General features: G+C 40.6%; 1 protein-coding gene across 4 annotated transcripts in view; it reads right to left on the bottom strand.

Moving 5' to 3' along the window:
- Positions 1-5,144: 5,144 nt before the first annotated feature.
- ZFYVE28 (zinc finger FYVE-type containing 28) overlaps positions 5,145-23,501 on the bottom strand; it is a 146,096-nt gene continuing 127,739 nt past the window's right edge. For 2 of the 4 annotated variants that reach the window (XM_066548711.1, XM_066548713.1), the window contains 5 exons: positions 21,873-22,027; positions 21,178-21,294; positions 19,516-19,620; positions 8,307-8,410; positions 5,145-7,456 (listed from right to left, as the gene is read on the bottom strand). In XM_066548711.1, coding sequence (XP_066404808.1) covers positions 7,325-7,456; positions 8,307-8,410; positions 19,516-19,620; positions 21,178-21,294; positions 21,873-22,027 — 613 coding nt within the window. In that variant the 3' untranslated portion in view covers positions 5,145-7,324. The remainder of the gene's footprint in view (positions 7,457-8,306; positions 8,411-19,515; positions 19,621-21,177; positions 21,295-21,872; positions 22,028-23,501) is intronic. The other 2 variants (XM_066548712.1, XM_066548714.1) reach the window with 1 other exon arrangement.

Genomic DNA, 23,501 nt, shown 5'->3' with positions numbered 1-23,501 from the left:
CTCTTGCTCAACACCTTCCCCCATTCAGTTCCATCCTCCTTTGTGCCAGGTGCTTTATCCGTTTTATAAATACCACAAATAAATGCAAACCCTGCAGAGGCTGATGGAGCTGAACACCAGCAGCACAAGAGCACAGAGCAGCCAAGAAGATACAATTTGGCAAGAACAGCCTTCCTCTGGCAGCAAATGCTGTGACAACATCTGAACCTTGGGAAGGCACTGGAAAGGCTCCAGGAGCAGCACATGGGGCAGAGGGTTTTATCACATGGAGCTGGTATTCTCAGCAGCTTCTGAGCTGTTTGTTCTCAGAGGAAGTGCTTTCTTAATTGCTTGATTTGAGGTTAATGATTTTTCTGTTTAAAAACAACCTAATATTATTTAATGATTGGTAGTTATTTGCACTCTGCAATTAGAACACACTATGAGAATTATTTGTTGCAGGAATGGGAATTTGAGATTTTCAAGAAGTGAACACTTTTTTCATTTCTTACTGCAGCAAGCAAGCAGAAAATACATGTAAAAATATAATCAACAAGCAAAAAGACAACAGCCTCTCTGTCCCCTCCACCTGCCAAGGAACAGTGTTTCTTTAACACTGGGTGGGAATAGGCAAGTAGCACTCCCAATGGGTTTTTCTCCAAGCTCACTGAAAATACCCTCAATGCAGTAGCTAAAACAAAATCTTGCATTTCTCTTGGGACCTGCTGTTAGCAAAACAGCCTGTGAAAAAAGACCTTTGGGCAGTGTCCCTTGGGCTGTCAGCTCCTTGGCTTTCTCCCTCCAGCCTGGACAGGTCCCAGGTCTCCAGCTCAGGGCTGCAGCACCTGTGGCCTCCTGCCTGCAATGGCAGAGGCTGGCACTTGTGTTGGGTATTTTCACTAAGCACTCAAGATACCCTTAAGCTTTCACACTTTACACCAGCCTGAATTTTGGATTCTTTACTTTGTTCTTGTTCCAGTGTAAGTCAAAAGTTGCATGGAGGCAGCATCTGGATGCAAGACTGCATCCTCAGGTTTTCACAAAGCACGTTTTGAGACAGACACTAGACACAGCCATATTTCAAACACTCCCTACAGGAAAGAAATATGGAAACATTTTCCCTGAGACTCAGTTTAGAGTCTAACTCCAATATCATTCCTTTAAAGAGAAAAAAGCAAGAGAAAGGGCAGAAAGCAGAATGTGAGGAACAAACACGACAGAGAAGAACAACACTTGTCAGGTGTACAGGTGGGCAAGGTTTTCCTGCTTTGTTCTCCAAGCAAGGCTGATGTTCTGTCCTGAAAGAAACTCTAAAAGACATGACAATGAGAGGGTATAAAAGAGGTCACTGAATTTCATTAGTGGTAGCTTTATATTTTGTCCCAAGACACTTGGACCAAGCAGAATTTTCTTCTTTGAACAGAGGTTCTTTACATGGGAAGTATAGCAATTTCCTTCATTTTTTTTTTTTTAATTAAGGAATAGTTATTTCTAGACAAAGAAGTTACAATCACTGGCTCAAACCTGTAAGCTTTGGTCCCCAAAACTTGTAGCTTTCCAGCAGCTACAAGTCCTCCTAGACAAAAGCAGATGGTTCAGTGATGGAGACCCAGGACTTTTGGACTACTTGGGGTTCAGTTTTTACTGTATAATTTCCCAATACTTGAGAACATCATGGAGTCGTTTCTTCTAAATATATTTATGAACTTGAAGTAATTATTTTTCTGTTTGTATCTTCAATTATTAATCTCCAGCTTTCTGCAGATAAGCCAAAGGAAGTGAAATCAATTTAAAAAAACCAAAACAACACAAAACCAGCAGGCTTTACTGCTGCATTATAAACAGAAAAGCTGCTAGTGAAGCAGCAATCACAAATGATCCTGACCAGAAAAAAAAATTATCAAGTGCCTCAAAATTTGATCTCAGAGGCTCCCCAAACAGAGAGGAAGATGGCATGGTACAGGTCCTTTGGTGATAAAGCCAGGATAATCTCAGTGCTCTTCACATACCTGACAGGTGCCTTCCCATGACCAAGAATCTGACTGGGACAATCCATGCAGAGCCATTGGCCCAGCCCTGGAATGCTGAGGGACAACTTTCTTCAAATTGTCCACAAAGGCTGAGGCACTTGCACATCATTTTCAGACACACCTCTTGTGAAAGACAGGTATTTTTAACATGTTTTACAGGACATCAGCAGAGAGGTCACCCGTAGAAATGCCATTCAGGACTAGCTCTTACCACGATCTTCAACTGTACTGACGTGCCCATTGGAACCACAGCCTAATTCTAGCTAAAAACCTGAAAGCTGGCCATTGCTGAAATATTATGTGGACAGCAGTCACCTCAAGCACCCTCCCTGCTGCTGTTTTATATAATTTTTATTAACTCAGTGAATAAAAAAGTCATGGCAATAACACCAACATTTTATTGCCCTGTGAAGAACTATGTAAAAGTGCAGAAATACATAAACAAGACTTTCTAGAGTAAGACATGAGTTTAAGTGCTTGCTTAAGTGGTGTGAGTGCCTGGCCTGGGGTTATTTTCAGAAAATAAAATCTCTGTATTATGTGAAGTAGTTACAGCTCAGTGCTTGCTGGCTCTGCCATTCCCAGGCCAGTGGTCCCTCACACCCTGGGCTGTGTCAGACACCTTGTTTTCCTGAGGAAGAGCAGATGGGAGCAGCACTCACAGCTGGACATGAGCAGCACCCCTCTGCAGTCACTCGTGCCCACAGGCACCTCTCACTGCTCCCCAGGGGTGGGAGGCTGACAGGGCCCCACTATTGGATGCTTTGGACACAGGATTTTCCCTTTTGCAGACAAGTTCAGTCAGAGCCCTAAAAGGCTGCTGGTTGTTTGCAGAGAAAAACTGAGAAGAAAAATCAGCTTCCTACCTTAGAGTGAAACATGAGGGAAAATCACTCTTTACACTTCAGAACCTTCATGTTTAGTGAAAACAAGAAATGAAATGAGTTCATGAAAGACTAATTGCCCAGTTTGTTTTATGCATGAGCCCCAGCATTCCTAGCACATGCAGTTACAGCTTGTTTTCAAAGAGACCAATTACTTCATTAAAACATCATCTTCACACTTCCAGAGCTGCTTTAACAAGTCTTCTCCTCTTCATCCTTCTGGCCTATTATTTTACCATTTTCTGGTGTAAGAGCAAATGAAAAAGAAGCCAAATGGCAACATCTATAATTTACTAACAGCTATTAAAACCTGAGAATTAGGATCTATCCTTTCTCCACCACAAAGTAAAGGAATACTGCAGAACTTTAAACACCTTGGTGCAGGAACCAAGGTGGCATCTCAGGCAGGATGCTACAGCAGGTACAAGGATACCAAGTGGTTTGAAACAAGCCTGTGCCTAGGAACTTGAAGGGTAAGATCAGGAAACAATAAAGATGAAAGCTCTTTGAGTCGTCTTAATATTTCACTATGCGTAAGATATTCACGGAGGCCACAGAGTAAGTCTAGTTTATACACAGCAGAAACTGAAAGCTGAGTGATGGGGTGAGGTAAAGGGTGAGAGAAGGAAAGAGAGCTAAATCCCCCCAAAAGAAGTCAAAAGGATGCCTACAGAGATGATTTGTTCCAGACAAGCAACATAAAGCGTAATTCAGTGAAATGCTGTCATTAGAAAATAGAGTTCACAGTAAGCTCTTGACTGCAGCACAAACCTTGGCTCCAAATGAAGGCATCTGAGCCATCACAGTCCCTGTGAGGAAGCAGAAAGCAGGAGTCTCCATCCTGCATGTGCAGGAGCAGAGTGCTGCAGTCCTGGCACTGGCAGGGAGATGCTATCGGGGTTGCCACGGAAACGGCAGCGCAGCCCCAGCAGCTTTGACTTTGCAGGCTCTGAGAGCTGGCTCCTCCAGCTCCAGGCAGGGCTGGGATGGGGCTGTGTTTGAGGCTTTCCCACAGCCCCCCTTTCCCATCTCCCCACACACAGCCTGTTCCCTCCTCCTTCCTTTCAGCTCAGACAATGCACACAGAGGTCACTCCTCACCCATCACTTCCATCCAGGTTCCCCTCTTACATACCTGACATGCTCTGTGACAGCTCTGTGACAGCTTTTCAGTCTGTTTGAATGTTCTGGACAGGGGTATTCCCTGGAAGCAGAGGTATTTTACTGAAGTTCCTTTCACTGCAGAGGAAGCCTTGATATCCACCTGCTTTTACAAACCCAGAGAGACCTGGAAATGCTGTACAATTTGTACAGACCCAGAAAGGATCACTCCAGAGTTTACGGTAATTACTTTTTTCCCCCTGGAAACAGGTGTGATTCAGAAGGGAACTGCCATACAGAAGAGTCCAGCACCAGGTGAATTATTGCTGTCTTTGGCAATGCTGCTCTCACCTTATTATTATCCTCTTCACTCCCATTGTGATATCCCCAACAGGAAAACTGCTGTGAAACATATTGTATTCTGAAGAAATCCCCTTTTTGATTAAAAAGTCCCTTTAGGATCAATTTCTACTGTTCACTTATTCATACACCTGAAGGCAGCATTATTTGCCCATAAACATTATGCATGTTAATTCAAATACAATCTTACATTTGTGTGCAGGTTTCTCATCAAGTTTCCCCATTGTTGCATCACTGAAGCCAAGACCCCAATGTAATGGAGCTGTAACACGTTTTCTGTTCAGTGACATGGCATCCCAGAGCCATGCAGCATTAGGTCCTCTGGAAAAAAAAATTAATTCCCATAAAACCTTTAACAGCTGTATCTCATACAGGGGGCAGAACAAAGCAGCACTGGGCATTTATATTTCCCAAGGATAACTGTGCACAGAGATCCAAGGAGCACTGTTTTCATTGCAGATTTGTATCCCCCACAGGAAAGATTATTCAGATGTGACACAGGCAGATCAAACATGCCTGATGACTGAAGTGGCCATTGACACAAGATATTTTGGGAAGGGAGATTTTCAGCTGGTGGCAAGAGATAGCACGAGGCAATGCTAAGTGACAGGCTGGTATTCCAGCTTTGATTTAACCCCCTTCACAGTATGGGTGACTTCCATCTTCAAATTGAAACTAATTTCTTTCACATTATTTGCAAAGTGAGAAAGAGTTAAGGCCAGTTTGTTTGACAGGATGGCAGCTGTCACTCCATGTAAACAGAGCCCAAAATGAAAGAGCAATCCAGCACATGGAAGTAGAAAGTCCTGACACTTTAATTATCTGAAGAGATTACAAGATGAAAGTCTTTCTTGAGGCAAATGTATATTAGTATTGATATAGTCATTGTGCTTTTCAGTAAGAGAAATAGGAGTCTGTATTTACATAAGAAACTATAGTGTCTGAGATCTTTAAATATCATATTTATGGAAATGATTCTGAATTACAGCATTTACAAAATAAAAACAAGCTTAAATAAATATTCAGTGCATTAAATAAGATTTTTTCCACAGAAGCAACTTTTTGTGCATATTTATTTCACAATTGAAGTTTGTTGCAATTTTTTATCCTATAAAAGAAGCATTAAATTTCTTGTGTGTTTTTCTGTTTTTTTTTTCCTAAAAATAAAACTGCAATAATCATTGCAATGTGAAGCCTGAGATTTAAGCCTGAATAAGTATCATTGCTTGCACCACATTACCCATCTCCCACCAATCACCCAACCCCATGCCTTTCCAAACTCTGGTGAATGCAGACACTCCAACCCAAGAGTTTCATGAGAAGGATTTCAGGGATGTAGTAACAATAAAAAATATAAATAAGTGAGGATAACACATCAGAGCTGACATTGTCTACAAACAGCATCATAAGGCTTGTGCATTACACATCAACTAAGTGAAGCTGTTTCGTCTGAATCAAAATGACAGTAGTGCCAAACTGCAGCACCCTTATATGGCTCATTAACACTGAACAGTAAACCACTGAGCAAAGGGAATGTCCCCAAAAAAATAAATAAAATTTAAAAAAAATTAACACTGGCCAGTTTTGCCTTTTCAGTTTGAGTGATGACCTTTCTCAGGCGTGATACCGCAAACAACTTCCTCACCCATTTTGGTATTTCTCACTTTGAAACACAGTGTGTAGTGCCACGAGTCAGGAAAGGGGGCACAGCAAAGAGCTCTTGATCTCGTTTCCTCTGTAACCACAGCACACACTGCCTTGCTTTTCATGTGGCCAACTCAAAGCAGGTCCAAATGCCTTTGAAACCTCAGTGCTCAGGGAGCTCTTGCTGCAAATAGTTCGTGCAAGATCATAGCATGAATCTGTGTGAGTCTCATTTCTTTCCTCTCTGAGTGGAGATAACAATTATTCCCTGGTGTTTCAAATAAATACAAATGTCTTCTGAGTTGTTAGCATGAGTGAAGTACCAGTATGCACTATTTTACATGGTTACTCTGCCAAATGTGGACAACAAGTACCCTTCTCTGGCTGACCATTCTGTAAGACCTTTTGGATATCTCATTACATATTTGCCTTTTAAAAAACCTAAGTATGGGAGAAATAATTTGTCTTGTCTACTAAATTTTGCTGCCAAACTCTCAAAAATACCTATTTTAATATGAATTAATTTATTTGGTAACCACTTCCTCTGAAGTTTGTTAAGTTTTAAATGCTGATATAGAAACCAAACTTCTGTGTCAGACTTTTATTAACAAAATTTAGCATAAATTAATCAGGTTATAAATACTTCCAAAACTCCAAACTATGGAATTGGAAGTTGGAAAAATTTTTAGAAGACAATTTGGAGTTATTGCTCTGCTTGCTAAATAAGAGGCAACAAAAATATACTGTTTTAGGGCCTTCAGGGCTTCCTGTGGGAGTCACTGAAAATTTTGCCTTTCTAAATATTGAATACAAATCTGAAATAGATTTGCTTTTATTAGTCCTAGCATAGGTAGCAAAAATCTAGACATGGGGAAGTTAAATGGCAGCAGGTGGGAGAGTGCTGATGCCCACAGCCATGCTGGGATTCCAGTGGGCACAGGAGTGTCTGAGCTTTGGGACAGATCCACTGGGGATGGACTAATTAACTGGCTACTCTGTTCCTAGCATGTAAGATAAGCAGCAATGCCTGTTCAATTCTCTGAGCCCTATTTCCTTCCACACAGTGCATTTGTTCTGCATATGGCATCGTAACATTAATGTTATAAATCTATGGAAGACTGTACTGTAGCCTTAGAGCTACAGACGCCTCGTAGTTCCCTTTAGCAGCTTAGTAAAATGCAATAAAAACTGTCTGTACAAAATTTATAATAATGGATGTCAAAGCCTACGTGCCCTCACTGGGTCCCTCTTTCAAGTTAATTCTTGGCTTAGGTCAAATATATCAGTCCATGTAAGACTCCAGAAGACACAGCAGTAGTTTAATTTGTCAGATACCAGCTCTGTCACTATAGAAAGGAGTGACATGGAACATGTAACAGTGAGTGCAAACACGGACAGGCTTCATCTGGCCATAACGAGGTAATGGAGCAGAGTGGGAGGAACAGCGGGAACAGAAGATCTGAAAAACAAGAAGGGAAATTTCTCTTCAGTTCCTCTGAAGAACAGGATGGGAAGAAATTGATTTCAAGGGAGGGGAGAGAAGACTGTATGAGCTGGCACCAGCACCGTCCTCAGCACAGCAAGTGAAGGGCTCCAGCAGGCAATCCCTACCCAGTTTATCTGGCCAGGGGTGAGAGTGCCCAGCACTGACAGTAGCCAAGGCTGGCCTGTCCTCCTGTGCTGCTCCATCAGAGGTGCAAAGAAGCATCTCTCCCTTGGTTTTAAAGAAAGGCTAGGGGAATATTTGTGAATATCTCCGAATTTCATACTCCTGCAAGTCCACTACATGGTTAAAGAAGCAGCTTCTTCCTTTCTAACTTGTACCCCAGCCAGCAAGTGAAATGGGATTGCAGATTTCTGGCTTCCTGTGGTACATGACTGCTTTTTTCTCCCTCACTCCCTCTTCCACCCCCACAAACTTGCAAAGCAGCAGCTCTACACACCAGAGTGATCCTCCAAAGGTTTGGGAAGACAGCAAAGGGACACCCTGTCCCTGCAGGGTGCATGACCCCTGGCAGTGCAGGCTGCCCTGGCTCTTTAGAGCTTACAGCAGTAGTCCAGAGTGACTCTGTTGGGGTGGGGAATGTTCTAGGATCTCATCAGGGAATTCTGCCTTTAGCTTTATACACTTATTGCTGACCCTTTGTAAACATAAGCTGAGAGCTGGCAGCCCAGGCACGCAGAAGCACCTGTGAATTGAGAACCCTGGCTGAGTGTGCACGTTTTGCTGTGCAGCCAGGTTCTGTGGTGCACATGAATTTGCTGCTGGCTTTGGTGGGAGCTCCTCACAGCCCTGAGTGAGTCATTACCTTGCCACAGCTCCTGCAGTGGTGCTTCCTGCGAATGACTGTGAAAGGAGCCTTGCATGCAGTGCAGTAGCTGCAGACTTCATCTGGAACCCAGTCAGGAGGATCTGGCAGAAACACAGCAACAAAAGGGAACATCAATAAAAAGGGAATAAAACCAAACATGTGATTACCAGATCCACAAGGAAGTAGGGTGAGTAAAAAATAACAGCAGCTGCTTTCATCTGCATTTCTCCAGGTGCTTTGCAAACAGTAGCTGAGTGAGTTCAGGATGCCCAGGAGGGCTCAACTTGCCTCTTCTCTGCCAGGCACCCACCTTTGGGCAGAGCAGATCAGGCATTAAAATGGCCCATGTCAGCTTTGGACTTGAAATAAAATCTATCTTAGTCAAATGCAAGTCCAGGGAAAAGCAGATAAGCAAAATAAAGCAAGAAGACAAGAGATTATTAAAGCAGAACTGAATCACAAGTGTTTTTGTCAGTGCCACCACCATCAAAACAAGCTCAGAGCTGAGATCATTGCCAGCCTCTTCAGCCTTCCCTCCAGAAAGGCCAACTGCTTTTCTGCAATTAGGCAAGCAACTGTACAGGTAATAAACCCAAAGCCTGATTACCATCTGTTCAATTATTAGGACTCTTCCTGGAAGTCACCAGTAACTACAGCAAAACCACAAAATCAAGTGTACACAGCTCAGCAGAGAAAGAACTTGCCCATTAGCACGTACAGCATGTTTCAGTTGTTTATGTCTACTGTGAGCTCTCCAACCTCCCATAAAAGACAAGCAGGGAAATGATTTGGTTTTGGCAAGGCAGAAGGTATCGGGCTCCCTTCTGTCGAGCTGTTTCTGCTCACAACAGGCTGACATGACCTAAGAGTCTGGAGTTACAAGTGTAGAAATCATGAAGCTGACTGCTTAATCAAGTTGGCAAAAATCTAATGAGTGCAAACCAAGTTCTGTCCAAAAGGAATCCATGGACAGGGTGAACATGAACTGCTGGGTGTATTTATCCAACTTCCCTGAATGCAGCCCCTTTCTGAGTATTATTTACAATTTGCAAGCCATGCAATTGCTGATTTATAAACCTGACAAGCAAGATCCCTGCCTCAAGGAGCATACTATCAAACAACAAAATACATGGTGCAGTTGATGCAGAGGTTAAGAGGACTACAGCTACAGGCAGAAAGATAATTAAATGAAAAATCCACTGTTTTGTTCCAACATAACTATGACCAGTTTTCATGTGTTTGTCACATTGCAACATGTGTCAAAAGTACAAAGGATATAGCATTCAATGTAAGAAACTGCTCAAAAAGCAGATTAGTAAAAACAAAGAGAACTTAGAATTTGACTCAGCTTTTACAGGCTTCTCTAAACTATTTTAGAGGTTGAACTAGCTTAAGGAAGCTATCCTTCACTTAATGAGCACATCAGTCTGATAAAGGTTACACCTACAGGGCCAGTAACCAAACCCAGAGGTTGATGTGCAGAGAAATTACTGATGTGGTGGAAAAAAAGGAGATTGCACAGAGAAGCCTTCACCTCATCCCTGAGAACAGCTCACCAGGAAATGTTCTGTGGGGACACAAGGCTACAGATCCCTGGTTCAAAGCAGGGTTTCCTTCAGCAGCAGGGAGATACAGGACTACCAGCTTAAGTCAAGCATTAATATCAGTGCAGCCAAGACATTTTTCTTTCCACTTTTTTTTCTTTTCTGCAATCTCCCTAGGCACTACATGTATCTTGCCCAGTGAAACTTACTCCCAATATCAGTTTATGATGCAGATTTAGATAACTTTGTCACTTTCTCTGATCTGAAACCATGGCAAGCCTGATGGAGAATCCCCATGTTCTCCATTCAGGAGGCCCCTTGGGTTATCACTATATCCAAAACAAAAGGCAAAAATATGAATCAATAACAATGTTCCTGTTAAAAAATTGTCTTTATATAGATTCTGTTTTCAAGGATTTAACTATCCATTGATTCTCACTCATTTTGAACACAGCAAAATTTAGGAAATTCTCCAAGGTCTGTGCCACCAGGTCTCCCTCTGCAGGTCTGGTGGAAGCAGACTTGGTTAAGATGCTCAATTTGATACTGATGCTTTATAAGCTGCATTGCAGGGTGGGCTACCAGGTTCAAATATCTACTAATTCTAATATTCACAGAAAAGCCACAAAGCACAGGCCCTTTCTGTACCCCCTGCAGCATCCCAATGTGATGTGCCACTTCTGCAGCAGCTGGAGCCAGCATCACCCTTCCCTCAGACCACAGCTAGGTCACACACACTACAAGCCAACCCCAAAGACACTGGCACTCATCAGCAGAAAGCAGCTTTCTTATCAGCTGTTTAGTTTTGTGTTTTAGTTTCTTTGAGGTGCTTTTTTTGTTTTCTTTGTTTTTTGTGGGGGAAAGACAGAGTTATTTTTTCTTCCCTCCCCTCTATATTTTTCAGTCGTTACCCATTGAAGAGCAATGCTGAAAAAGTTATTTTTTAATTGATCTTACATAGATTTTCCTCCATGCTAAATAGAAAGAATAACTGCAAAAAAAACCCCAAAACCCCAACCCCCCAAAAAACAAACAACAAAACCAAACAAACAAACAAAAAAAAAACCAAAACAAAACAAAAAAAAATCCAGCAAATTTTGATAAATAATGACCTCAAACTAACAATAATCATATAAGCTGTAATTCACAGTTACAGAATCACTTGACCGACAGATGAATTAATCTGAAAACTTTTGTTTTTGTAACTTGGTTCTCATAAAAAACAATTCACAACTTAGTGGCAATGAACAGAAACAGCACAACCCTCTCCCCAGAACACTCTCCCACAGCAGAGGGGCTCTCTCTGCCTCCTCACTGGTGCCACCTCAGCTGACTCACTGAATGTGAGCGTCACTAGGGTGGCCAAAGGGCACATGTCCCCAGACAGTGACTCAGCAGCAGGGGGGCACAGCCGGTCCCGTGCCCCCTTGCCTCAAGGGCTTCGTGCCCTCCCAACTGCTCACACTGAGATCTGCTGCACTGCAGCACACCCCCAAATAGTAACACTTGATTATGTAACAGCTTTTAACATTCAAACTGCTGTACAAATGTAATTGCTTTAATCCTCATCACCCAGCTACAGTCAGTGTGTGGGGAGAAATCAGGAGAGGGATGTCTTGCACAAAATCAAAGCGGTGCAGCACTGAAGTGACATCTGAAATGGGGAACTCTGGGCCACCAGCCCAAAGCCCTTCCTTCCAGCTGACTGACAATGGCCTTACACTGACTACAAACACCGAGCTGTGAGACTTAGAAATCAAATGCAGTGCTGGAGTGGAGCTGCAGTGCTCACCCTGGCAGGAAGGATGAAGCCCTGGTTCGGTCTCTCTGAGCCCACAGAAGCTCCAGTGGATGCCATTCTGTGGTTCCCTTCCCCAGCCTCATCTCACTCAACCTTGGGAGCAGCCCCTGACTTACACACATCAACAACTGAGTCACTGTGCTTTTTATAGAACAGGCCATTGAAATACTCCCTGAAGAGCCCTCTCCTGAGGGGAAAAGCTTCCATGTGAGGAGCAGAGAGTGCGTTACACAAATTAAACCCCGAGCACGAGCCTGGAGCTGTGCTGGGAGCAGGGCAGCAGCACTGCACCCACAGGCTTTTTATGTTACACTCCTTCTCCAGGCTCTGCTGCTCCATTAGCTCTGCATGCTGCAGCAAATAGCAACATCCAGTCTCTAAAGCATTATCTGCCTGTGCTTTGGGGATTTGGACAAGGAAGGGAGGGAAAACCTTGTTCCTGGGCTAATTGGCCCAGTGCTTTATCATGCAATGAGAGTTTGGAGAAGTCTGCTGGGAAATGGATGAAGTCCACAGCACAAACATCAAAGAGGAGGAGGAAGGGAAGGAAGGGATTAATGAGACAGAATACAGATATAAATTTTAGAAGAAAACATGAAAAGCATGCACAGGAAAAAAAAAGCAGAGAAATGAAGAGAAACAAGTATTTAAATGAATAAAAAACAAGTTTAGAGAAAGGAAAAAGCACAAGATAAAATTAAATAGTGTTAAGACTGAAAAAGGCTCTTAACTATTCAAACATCTTGCATGACAATTTCTCATAAATAATGAAATTTTAGTCTTTTTATTTATTATGTAGCTTTTAGCATTCACCTTTACATGACTATGTAATGTCTACCTCATTAGCTAAAAAAAAATTTCTACTCCTAAAGTTAAAAGTCAGATAAATCCAAGATGCTGGAGCTTTAAGAAAACCATAATCATGGACCAAAAAAAAAAAAAATCACAGACACTGTAAACTGTCAAAAAGAACACATTAATTTGGCATTAAATATGTGCATTTGACCTAATGCAGTCCCATCTAATCTTAATCTTAGAAAACCAAGAAAATAATCTCTGTGTCTCAGAACACAAGAAGAAGAGAACATGGACCCCGGTCTATCAGCTGTGATGACTGAAACATGAGCCCAGAAAGCTGAAGTTTTTTCTGTGGTGCTGAGACTCAAGAGACCAACGCAGAGAGAGAAACAACCCCAAAAGTTGTTGGAGCTTGCAGAAGGCCTAGGCCAGCCAATCTGTACTCTGGTAGGAAACAAATCAGAAGCAAGGACAGCACAACTCCCTGCTGAAGAGCAGCTGCTAAACCCTAAACTTGTGGTGTTTGTGTTACAGCCAGACAATTCAGAGAAAAGACCCCTTTCTGCATCTTTTGTTTTTATCAATTATTCCTAATGCAGAACTCCAACTGCAAGTTCCTCCTGCATTAGATTTCAGAGCACATCATGTACAATAACCCTGATTACACCAAAGTGACCTGCAGAGTTCTGCTCCCACAGCAGCCTGTGGAACTGCCATGGCTGCAGTGTTACCCTCACTGCTGCCAAAAGGGTCAGCTGGGGCTGCTGGAGCTCTCTGATCAAAGCAGGATTGCAAATTCTCACAGTTTAAAGCACGGAAAGTTGAAAACTAAGGTGACTTGACTTTACCCCTCACTTCAACTGCCACAGTAAAATGAACCTTTTTTGTCCCTCATCACACCTGATTTTCCACGTCATTCTGGGCAATCTCTGACTTTGATGTAAGATTTCTACCAGGCAATTGTACCAAAGTAATTTTTGTCCTTGCTCAGAAGATTCAGTGCTGATTACAGCCAGCTTGACATTTTTCAAAAAATAAATTTTTATGCTTAATATAATTTGATGAAAATTTTGGGGCTAAGGGAGAAAAGAGGTACAGACTTGTTAGCTTCAGCTCTGGTCAAATGGCTTTCTTAGGATGGAATTTCTGTGCAAATCTAGAAAGCTTTCACCAAGACACAGAGCTTTGCAAACTTGGGCTCAAGCCTCTACTCTGCCTGATTCAGCATCACCTTGGAATGATGTCTTGTGTCGATTCTGTCCAGGTACATGATCAACAACTTATTCTTTGGGCAAAATAATTATTTATAGAAAATGGAGCTACTCTCATAGAAAACACTGGTTCCCATTGAGATATGGGTCAAATCTTTACTTTAGATCAGATGGAGCAGAGAGACTTTAATCTTCCATATAACCATCACTAGGAATATTCTCTTACCAATCTTTATAATATAGAAAAGTTGATAATGTAGATCTACATAAAAACATACCAGAACACTCAAAACATGAATTTATTAGACAAAACCCAATCAAAATCCCAGTTATGACGTTACAGAGTTGAATAAGTCTTTACAGTATTTAGGGGATGTTTTCCCATAAGTACTGCATGGAATTCTCAACAAGTTCCACATAGTGCCAACAAAGAGGGATAGTCTTTGAGAAGGGAAAAGGCTCTGAGCAAGTTCTTAAAGCCTAAGTCAGAGTGAATTATTGCACTACAACCTAAAACCTGTAAGAATCCTGTAATTCTACATGCATGATTAAATATGTTCAGTTGATTATAAAACATTGCCTCCATATGGAAATTTGATTCCTCTCTCACACAGTGTAAGCAGAGCTGCTGAAAAAAGGAAAAAGTGAGAAGTTATGTGGACAGAACATGTTTGGCCACTGAAGTGTGCAACAGTTTAACTTCCTTCATTTACAAGGTGTTGCTGGTCATCATCATAAATAACGGAGTAACCACAGGCACAAAGAGGACAAAAGAAAAACTGAAGCATTCAGCTGAGGCTGACAGCTATCTCTAGAGCCATGGTGATTAGATTCTGCACATACAGGAGCATGGGTGGGTTTTTCTGACCCAGGGGCTTAAAATGCAACAAGAACAAGAGCCTGAGCCTGCGAACTTCTGAGTTTTGGTTGTGCTGCTGGATAGAACGCAGTCAGAGCCTGTGACCAAACAGGAGTGGGTGAGATGGCAAGGGATCAGGGAGAAATAGTGTGTGCTGTGAAGCAAACAGATGCTAACACTACTTGGCACAAGCAGATATTTGTACTGGCAGCCACAGCAAATCCATTATGTCTGCAGTTTTTAGTAGGTGGTAGCAAGCAAGGCAGTTCTGTGCAGATGCTAGAGGGATAAGGAGTGAAGATGCAGGTATGGCTGCAGAGACAGCTGAGATGCTACAGCAAATATTTTCATGGAGCACCAACAGCTTCATAATGCTTGCTGGCTTCCTTGAGAAAAATTTCTAGATATCTCATGCTTATGCTAGGACAAGAAGTATGACTAACTTTCTTAGCCTGCCTTTAACTTCATTAAATGGATAATTTTAAATATTCACATTTCTCTCCGTTGTAACAGCTCAGTCCTCATGACTAATAAGTTATCCCAAAATACATGTACAGTAAAACTCAGATTTGCCCACCTTTAGTATTAAGATCATCAAACTCACAAGGATAAATGTAATGCTCCCAAATATGGTGAGCAGGGTCACACTTATGCTTTATCAAATTAACAAACTGATAAATGAACACATAAAAAGGCACTAATTTTGAAGTCAAAAAAGTTAAGAAGTTACTCTGTGTGTGCTCACCTATATATACACATGGGAATCTGCTAAGCAAATACAAAGCAAGTTCTCTGTTAGGGCTAGAAATATGATGCCAGATGCATCAATGGCAGAAAGACACCAAACTTCCTCCCCACTGTTTGGTGTTTCTAAAGCTGTACTGGATATTAAGAATGACACAGCTCTATCCTGATCAGGGATGCATTGACATTGGGTTAAATATGAGCAATTTTCTTATATTTTCAAGATTTCCTTTACATTGTGTGTGACCCATGCTGCCCACTCTCAGTCAGCTCTCATCCAGCTGTGGTTTGTCCAAGCTGGAGCTCAGGAACTTCCCAGCAAGGTTGTTCCTGTGCTGGTTTGTAGCTCACCAGGGCACAGGGAGAAAGGCAGTCCCATGGAAGTTCCAGCACACGGGCCCTGTCTGCTGTTACTGCAATTCAGAGCCCAACTTTTTTTGCCCAGTTGTAGCCTGCCACTACAATTTGCTTTGAGTTTATACACAGAATTTTGTACTACACTTGCCAGCACTTCCATCATACAACCAGGACAAGAAATTTTACTATATTTAAAAAATACTTATTGAATATTGCATAAATTAATATTCTACCATAGGAAAATAAAACTGTTTTACACTCTCTCCCGATAAATATACATAATTTTTAATACTTCATGAAGTACAAATGTATATACTTCCTTGACAAAAATCTTAGAGCATTAGGACACCAAAGATTAACATACAGACCATTGGCTTAGGCTTTTGTTTTGGAATGCCAATTAATCTGTAGTTTATTGTATTTCAACCTTCAGAAGGTCACAGGATGTAACTCTTAAACCCTTGCCAATGTCAGTTGGCTCATAATAAACATTCATATTTGTTTTATGTCCTAGACCAGCTGGTGGGTTTTATATACAATGAGAATGAGAAGTCTGACAAAAACAAGTGATTCATCTTCATAATGTGAGTAGAGGCTAAAACCTTCAGTACAATCTTAAGGCCATTTATTTGTCCAGGTTGCTGGGCTTGCTTTCCATTTTTGGGGTTTTTTAATACCATTGTTTGAATACAATCTAAAACATTTGCTACATTCAGTTAGAGGGATTTATGTGATAATAGGGAAGAGCTTTCCTGGCAGGTAGCTGGCTGGACCTTCTCAATTTGACAGATACTCTGCCACAATGGCAGAAGGGAAGAGCTATGATGTGCTCCTTGGCTTCCAATTGTTTTCACTTTCAGTTGAAATAATTGAGTGACCTGAAGTATAGAACTGACGTACAAAAAAGGAATAAATTAACTTTGATGCAGTGCTCTCAGTCTTTGTGTTGAATCCCCTTACAGTGATAACTGTGGTGTATTCCTGTACTCCTGTTGATGGCTCCTGGCCCAGATTTGGCCTGAAGGACAAACCCACCAAACTCACTGCAAGAAACAGGGAACAATGTTCAAGCAGCAAAAGTTGCCTTATCCACCAGATATCTTCCACCTGCACCCAAACATCATCCAAACACCACCCAGGGCCTCTTCTTTCTACACTGGCCAGCAAAAACAAGACACATGAGAGGTGTTGTAAGGGGGAAAAGGCACATGGCTGCTGAGGTTAAAATCTTGGTGGGAGTTTATGCCTCATGCTGGATGCCTTAGGGATGGCAAAACCATGTATCCCATTAGCTGTCCCTGCATACCTCAGCAGCAAAAGTATGTACAGTGTTGCCAGCAATGACAACTTGTCACCTGAAGGGACAGGGATTTTGCATATATTGGAGGTGAGGGGTGTTTCTAAAGTTCCCATAAATTCAGCAAATTGTCCCACTTCAGATGCCCTTTTTAGTAGCCTTTCTATGACTTCTTGTGTTTGGAAGGTGGAGCTCATCTCCATACTCCTCAACATCCTCTGTCTCTTTGGGATACATAAAGTTCCTGCCCATCAGGAATGGAGCCAAGTAACACCAGACTACACTCTTCAGGTTACACAGCCAGAAGAGCTGCACTGGTTTGTAGATATTTACAGCATAACCACTTACACATAAGCCAAGGAAGGCTCTCAGAGAAAGCCTGCAAGGAGACTGGTGCAGGCATGGCCAAACCCCCCAGTGAGCCTGTGTGAGCCCCAAAAACAGAGTACCTGCAGGAGACCCTGCTAATTGGCTTGGTTTAGAGGATATGCTAGCATGGGACACTATTGGCCAAGGCAGCCAATTTCATCCTGGTATCCACATCTACTTATTCCAAAGGGACTTGCTTATCCCACAAAGATTTGCTTTCTACCAAGCAGACACACATAACTTCAACAAAAGCAACCCCCTGCCTGCACCTTTATTCCAGAATAGCAGGTGTTTTATCTCATATGCTATAAATACCACATATCTGGTTCTATTCACTTAGGGCAGGGACATAACTGATTGACACTGCCTGGGTGCTGCAGGGCATTTTGAACCTCCAAAGATTCCCCTTTATTGTGATGGCCAGAACGTCACCTAAGTACCCAGACCATGGTCCTCTCATTTCAGTAAATAACATCCCAACTCACTTCTCCAAACATGAACCATTCCCCATGCCAATAGCAGCTGCCATGAAAGGCTGAAGAACCTTAAAAGCTGAACAACATACCAGAGGAAAAAAAAAAAAAACACTCTGCTGTGACAAAATGCACATCCACTGTGAGAGGATTATGCAGCATCCTGCAGTTCAGAATAACTGGTTTTCAAGTTCTGTAAGTCAAATCACCGACAGCGTTAGCATTGATCCAAAACAAAAGACAAAGAATTGAAGTGGTAGAGAAGGAATAATCTTGCACTCTTTTGCAATACAGCCCATACATGGTAAGGATTTTGCTTACAGATTTGTTCCTTCCTGCACCTTCTGTGACATTCTGAATTACAGCACAATAGAAAAATCAATTAAAATGACTACTGAATAGTTCTTTATCTGCCTCCAAATCATCTTCCTCCAGAAGAGATAATATTTCTACAGTGCATTATACATGAATTAGCCCTGCTGTTCTAAATAGATTGGATCCTTTAGCCTGCAGCTTCAGAAGAAGGGTAAGCAAGCAATCCATGGGTTTTATATAAGCACAAAATAAGTTATAAATATGTAGTATTTATCTAAAATCTAATCTTTAAGAGCTCTTTTTTTCCCCTCTGTGATTTCTGATCTTTATTACAAATGACATGAACCACTATTTCTTTTCTGTTGGTCACCACCCTCCACATTCAAGCAGAGGCACACACTGCTTTATCATCCAGCTCATCCTGCATTCCAAACCTCTCACTGGAAGGACAGTAGTGTATGTGGACAAATATATACCAATACATCAAAGTTTTAAAGCACGAGGAAATTACTACACACTTGAGTTTCTGGGAAGCTCAGAGACAGTTTCATAGCTGATGGTTGTCTTGTACTTCTCACTTGACCACAGACACATTATGGCTCTGGTAATTGGGCTCCTGGTGTGCTGAAACCACCACTTAGCCTTGAAGATCAAAGCTGATTGCTTTCTTGTTTGCTCCATCTCATATATCTCTTTTTTTATTCTTTGACTGCAAGTGCTCTGATATCTTTTAATCCATTTTTTATACTGAGTTTGTCAGAATAGGACTTGAGCACATAACTAACTGTGAAGAAGCTCAGATTAATAAAAGAGAAACAACTCATGAGCTTTCAGAATACTTGAACCTCAACCGAAACTTGGAGACTTACATGCATTTTTCATTCTTACCATGTATTCAGGGAGATTTGGGCAACCTCAGCAGACTTACCTAAAGCTATCATTTTCTTTGAAATAATATGGTGAAGAATGTGAAAATATTAGCCAAAATATCTTGATCGAAGACAAAAGTAAAGAAAACATGAAAGGTACTCCTACCTTGGGATAAAGCAGCACATCCACATGCAGCAAACAATACAAAAACCCTCTCAAGATTGGCTGACACCTTACTCAGGGCTTTGCATCTCACACAGCCCTCAGAAACTCATCAGATGTAACATCATACACTGTATTAAAGCCTTTTCTATACAGACCCTTTCGGCACTGATACAGAGCAATTCATAGTGAATATGAGCATTTGTGGATAAGTGTTTCACGAGGCTGTTAGAAAAAACCTGAAAGAAATATGCTCAGTTTACCTTCTGGTTTTGTCTCTAAACCAGCATGACAACATTTTATACTCACTTTCCAGAGCCAAACATTAAAAGACTTTTCATTTTAATGATCACTTTTTTAATACATCAGTGTTGTCTCATTTTAATTCTTAGAAAAAAGAAAATACCTTCAAAGTCCCCATCTCTGGCTTTTGCTGCAAGTTCTGAGGATGATATACTTTCTTGACATAAAGCACAGTCTTCCAATGCTGCATTCCTTAAACCATGATTAACTGTAAAACAATTCAAAAAATACTCATATTTTTCCAATTTTCACTTTAAAGATTCATGTTAGAACTTCTGGGATTAGACCACAGTAGCACCTTCTTAGACTTCTCGCTTTTTCTCTGCCCTGACAGAAACAGGGACTTACAAGTCTCCTATTCTACTTTGGGATGACAACAGAAATGAAAGATGCTGTTATTACAGGACATGCAGTCTTCTTCCTTCTGCTAGTTTAGCTGCACCTACATTTTATTTCCCAATTCTTAACTTGGATCCTTTAAGACAAGTAGATTTTGAGAACAATGAGAGAGTCCCAAGGTGAATCACACACATCCAATTGCACATATCAAAGAGAAACTTCACCCCAAAACTCCCATTTTTTCGCTCATTTTGTTTATGCTTACTTTTGTCAATACCACCTTTTTTAATGCAAGAGTTCATCCATTAGAAATTACATCCAACCAAGTACTATTGATTAATATATATTTCTCAGTGATAGTTCTTTACAGCTCCAGTTTCTTTATTACTGTTATTTGAAGGTTCAGGAGCTCTTGTGTTCTCTTTCTAGCAATTCTGTCTAACCCCATTTATTTTTATTTTTTTTAACAATAAAAAAAAAGCCAGTCTATTTTCACATCACGACAGGCTGCCACCATAAAACTGTTGTGGAAGTTTCAGCCAAAAGGAACAGAAGACTGTAATGCATGTTGTGCATTATCCCACTGCAGAATTGGGACTGGAGTGTAGGTTTTTTCTGCTGACTTGATCCAACTTTTTAACTAAGTGTTTCACATAAAAAACTCAATGCTTTTAAATGAAACTGGGAGAAAGAAAAAGTTTTCAATCTGGAGGAAAGGAAGTAGGAAAATAAAAAGAGCTCTGGTCACTTTCAGGTGCTGGTATTTCTAATGATAACAAAGGACAAAGGTAATTGCAGCCTTGCTGGGATGACACTGTTATTCTTAGATAAGTTAGCAGACTTGCCACTCAGAAAAGAAAATGTTCACAGAGTAAAAAAAAATCTTTTGTTGGTTTATGATCTAGCTCTGGTTCCATTACTTTAATTATCTAGAAGTGAAATGTGGTATTTTTCTATTTTGAAGCCAAATTCTTCAATTTGTTCAAGAGAGGACAGATTTCAGCATCTTACTGGGCATTCCCATCTTAGAGTCTGTTCTTTGGTAATTTAAAATGTAACCAGTTTTTTCCTGGGGAGGGGGAATCTACAAAGTCCAAACCCTGCATAAATCATGGCTATAAACTCTATGGGCTACAAACACTGTGCTGCTGTTAAATAAAGGAATATGGAAACAGCAGACGAACTCTGAAGACTTGAACTCTTTAGTAATTTGCCTTAAGACAAACTCCTGTGTTCCTAAACAAGACTTCATCCTGTTTACAGTCTGTTTCCTTGACTCCTTTTAAACTTAGGTGAAATCACTGTACAGTGAATCCTGCCAAAAAGATAACAATATGTTGGGGGAATTTGTGTCTAATAGGTTATGGATTCCCACTGGGCTACCAGCAGAAATGCTTTAGAGAAAACAAATGTTTAGATCTTTTACCTTTTTTCTGCTTTTCCTTGTCTTCTGTTTCAGGTTTGGTTGCCATAACTTCAAACAAGGTCTTTAGGATACTTCTCAGATCACTAGCATAGTTTGTCTGCAGCTGGTCAGCAACACCTTAGAGTTTGAGAAAATGGGTAAATCAATTCTAGACTGTTACACCATCCTTTAAAAAAGTATTTAAATCTGCCTGTTACTATCAGTAATGGTCTCACTTATTTTAAGGGGATCACTTGCTCACATTAGGAATAAAAATTGAACACCTGATTAAATTGATTAAACTAACTCTCCTTAATGGCCAAGTTACATTCAGGTTTTTATGCCACTGGCAAGCCAATACATATATTCCATATCCTTTGGCAGGAAATACTGAGAGATTCATTTTGCATGAAAACAGAATGCTAAGTCAAATTTCATTCCTTGAACACAACAGGGCATCACCAGGGAAAAATCAAACCTGATATAAATCCAAATTCTTCAACACTACAGGTCTAAGATGTCAGTATCTCTGACTCTCTAAGTTCCAAACAGGTAACAGGTCCTTTGAAACCAGACTGCAACTTTAGGCCCCAAAACCAGAGTTTTCCTGAAACTTCATCTCTAGTCCTTTCTACCACAACTTGATGTGCAAAAACTCAAAAAATTAAACCAAAAACCCCCTGAAAAAGAGTTTAATAATTCAGTGATTCTCATACCTGAGATACAGACAAAAAGGCGGTGAATAAGATCGTTACTGCCATGAAATCTAGATCTGATCTTCTCTCTTGTGGCAATTTTGGCAGCCTGCAAAGCCAGCTGGATTTCTTCCTGATCAATGTCATCAGATGAACAAGAACTTGTCATTAAACTGCTGTCAGAGAAAAAAATAATGTAAAGGAAAGTAATGTAAATCTTCACTCAGTTGTTCAGGATGTTCAGCAAATCCTAAAGGATTTATGACTCAGGCAAGACTCTATAGTAGCAGAACTAATTGCTGTAAATTCTTATTGAAGTTAATCAGCACACAACCAATCACCAGCACGTTTGATTTTCACTCTGTAACAGCTGCAAAAAAACTTGAAGCAGAAAATCACTTGTCTGTATTTCACTGCATTTTTCCTTAGCTGTTACAAAGTGCTGCACCATTTTTCATATTAACTTCTTCTAAAAGCTCAATTCTGAGACCATAACTCCACCAAAAATCCTGAAGGGGAATATCAACCTAAAAATGTGAAGGTCAGTTCTGAAGTCAACCTAGAAATTTACGAACATGGAAATTATCTGAAAAAAAAGACAGAAATTCTGAATTATGGTACCTTAATATAGCAAGAACAGAATCTAAATATAACTTCACCCAAAAAAATGGAAAGAGCAGCAATAAAGTATGATTTACACAGTAGAGGTAGGTTAATTCCCTTATAAATGTAACATTAGAAATAGGTGAAATGTCAAACTATTGTGAAGAATGGCTCATCAACTCTAAAGAGATTTAAATGTGCCACCAAATATCTACTCAAACTTTTAATTTTTTGTTAAAAACCAGATGCCAGACATTCCCACACTTTCACCACCCCCACCCCCACCACTTTTCTCTTACAGAGAAGAAGCTTGAAACAACCTGAGACAGCAGAGAAGCCTTGGAGAGAATCTTCAAATATCAGGAATTACCTTAAATATTTGTAAATCAAGATGTTTAAAATAGGAAGCACTTCGGGGAAAAGCAGCACTTTGCCCCTAAATACTCTTAAATGGGACTAGAGCACAGGATGTAACTACACTGAAGTCCTAAGGATTCACAGTGCTGACCAGGAGACAGGAGCCTTCTTATTTGACTGCATTCAAGTCAGAGGAAACATAAAACCATTTTTCTCCACATACTAGAAAGAAATTAATATAGCAAATTATTACCAAAGAACTATACTATTTTACATAAAATCATACTTTTGATGTCCAAAACTCCAACACTCTTTACAGACAACTACTGTGTTAAGAGTTACTAACTGCATGTATAAGTAGAATGTATAACATAAAAGTAATTTCTAACACTAACATTTCTAATTTGAGTTCAATCTACTTTTTTCAGGTACAGAAACATTCACCATCTTGCAGATCCTGTCCTTATGGCAGTATGCATGAATAGTTATTTTGGGAGAAGACACATAGGTAACATCACTATTTATAACAAGATTTTATAGGATATAGTTTTCAAATTCTACCTGTAAGCTCCACAGGTAATCCTTTGAAATATAAAAAAGAAATAATTATGCCACCCCATCTTAAAAGTCCTAGGAAAAGAGACTGAAAATAAGTAAGTACTGGAGATTAGTTATTGACAGAATTATTGA

Source organism: Molothrus aeneus, chromosome 4 (genome assembly GCF_037042795.1).
Source record: "Molothrus aeneus isolate 106 chromosome 4, BPBGC_Maene_1.0, whole genome shotgun sequence".
Taxonomy (NCBI): Eukaryota; Metazoa; Chordata; class Aves; order Passeriformes; family Icteridae; genus Molothrus; species Molothrus aeneus.
Note: the sequence above shows the minus strand (reverse complement) of the source record. Positions and strands in the feature narration are given on the sequence as shown.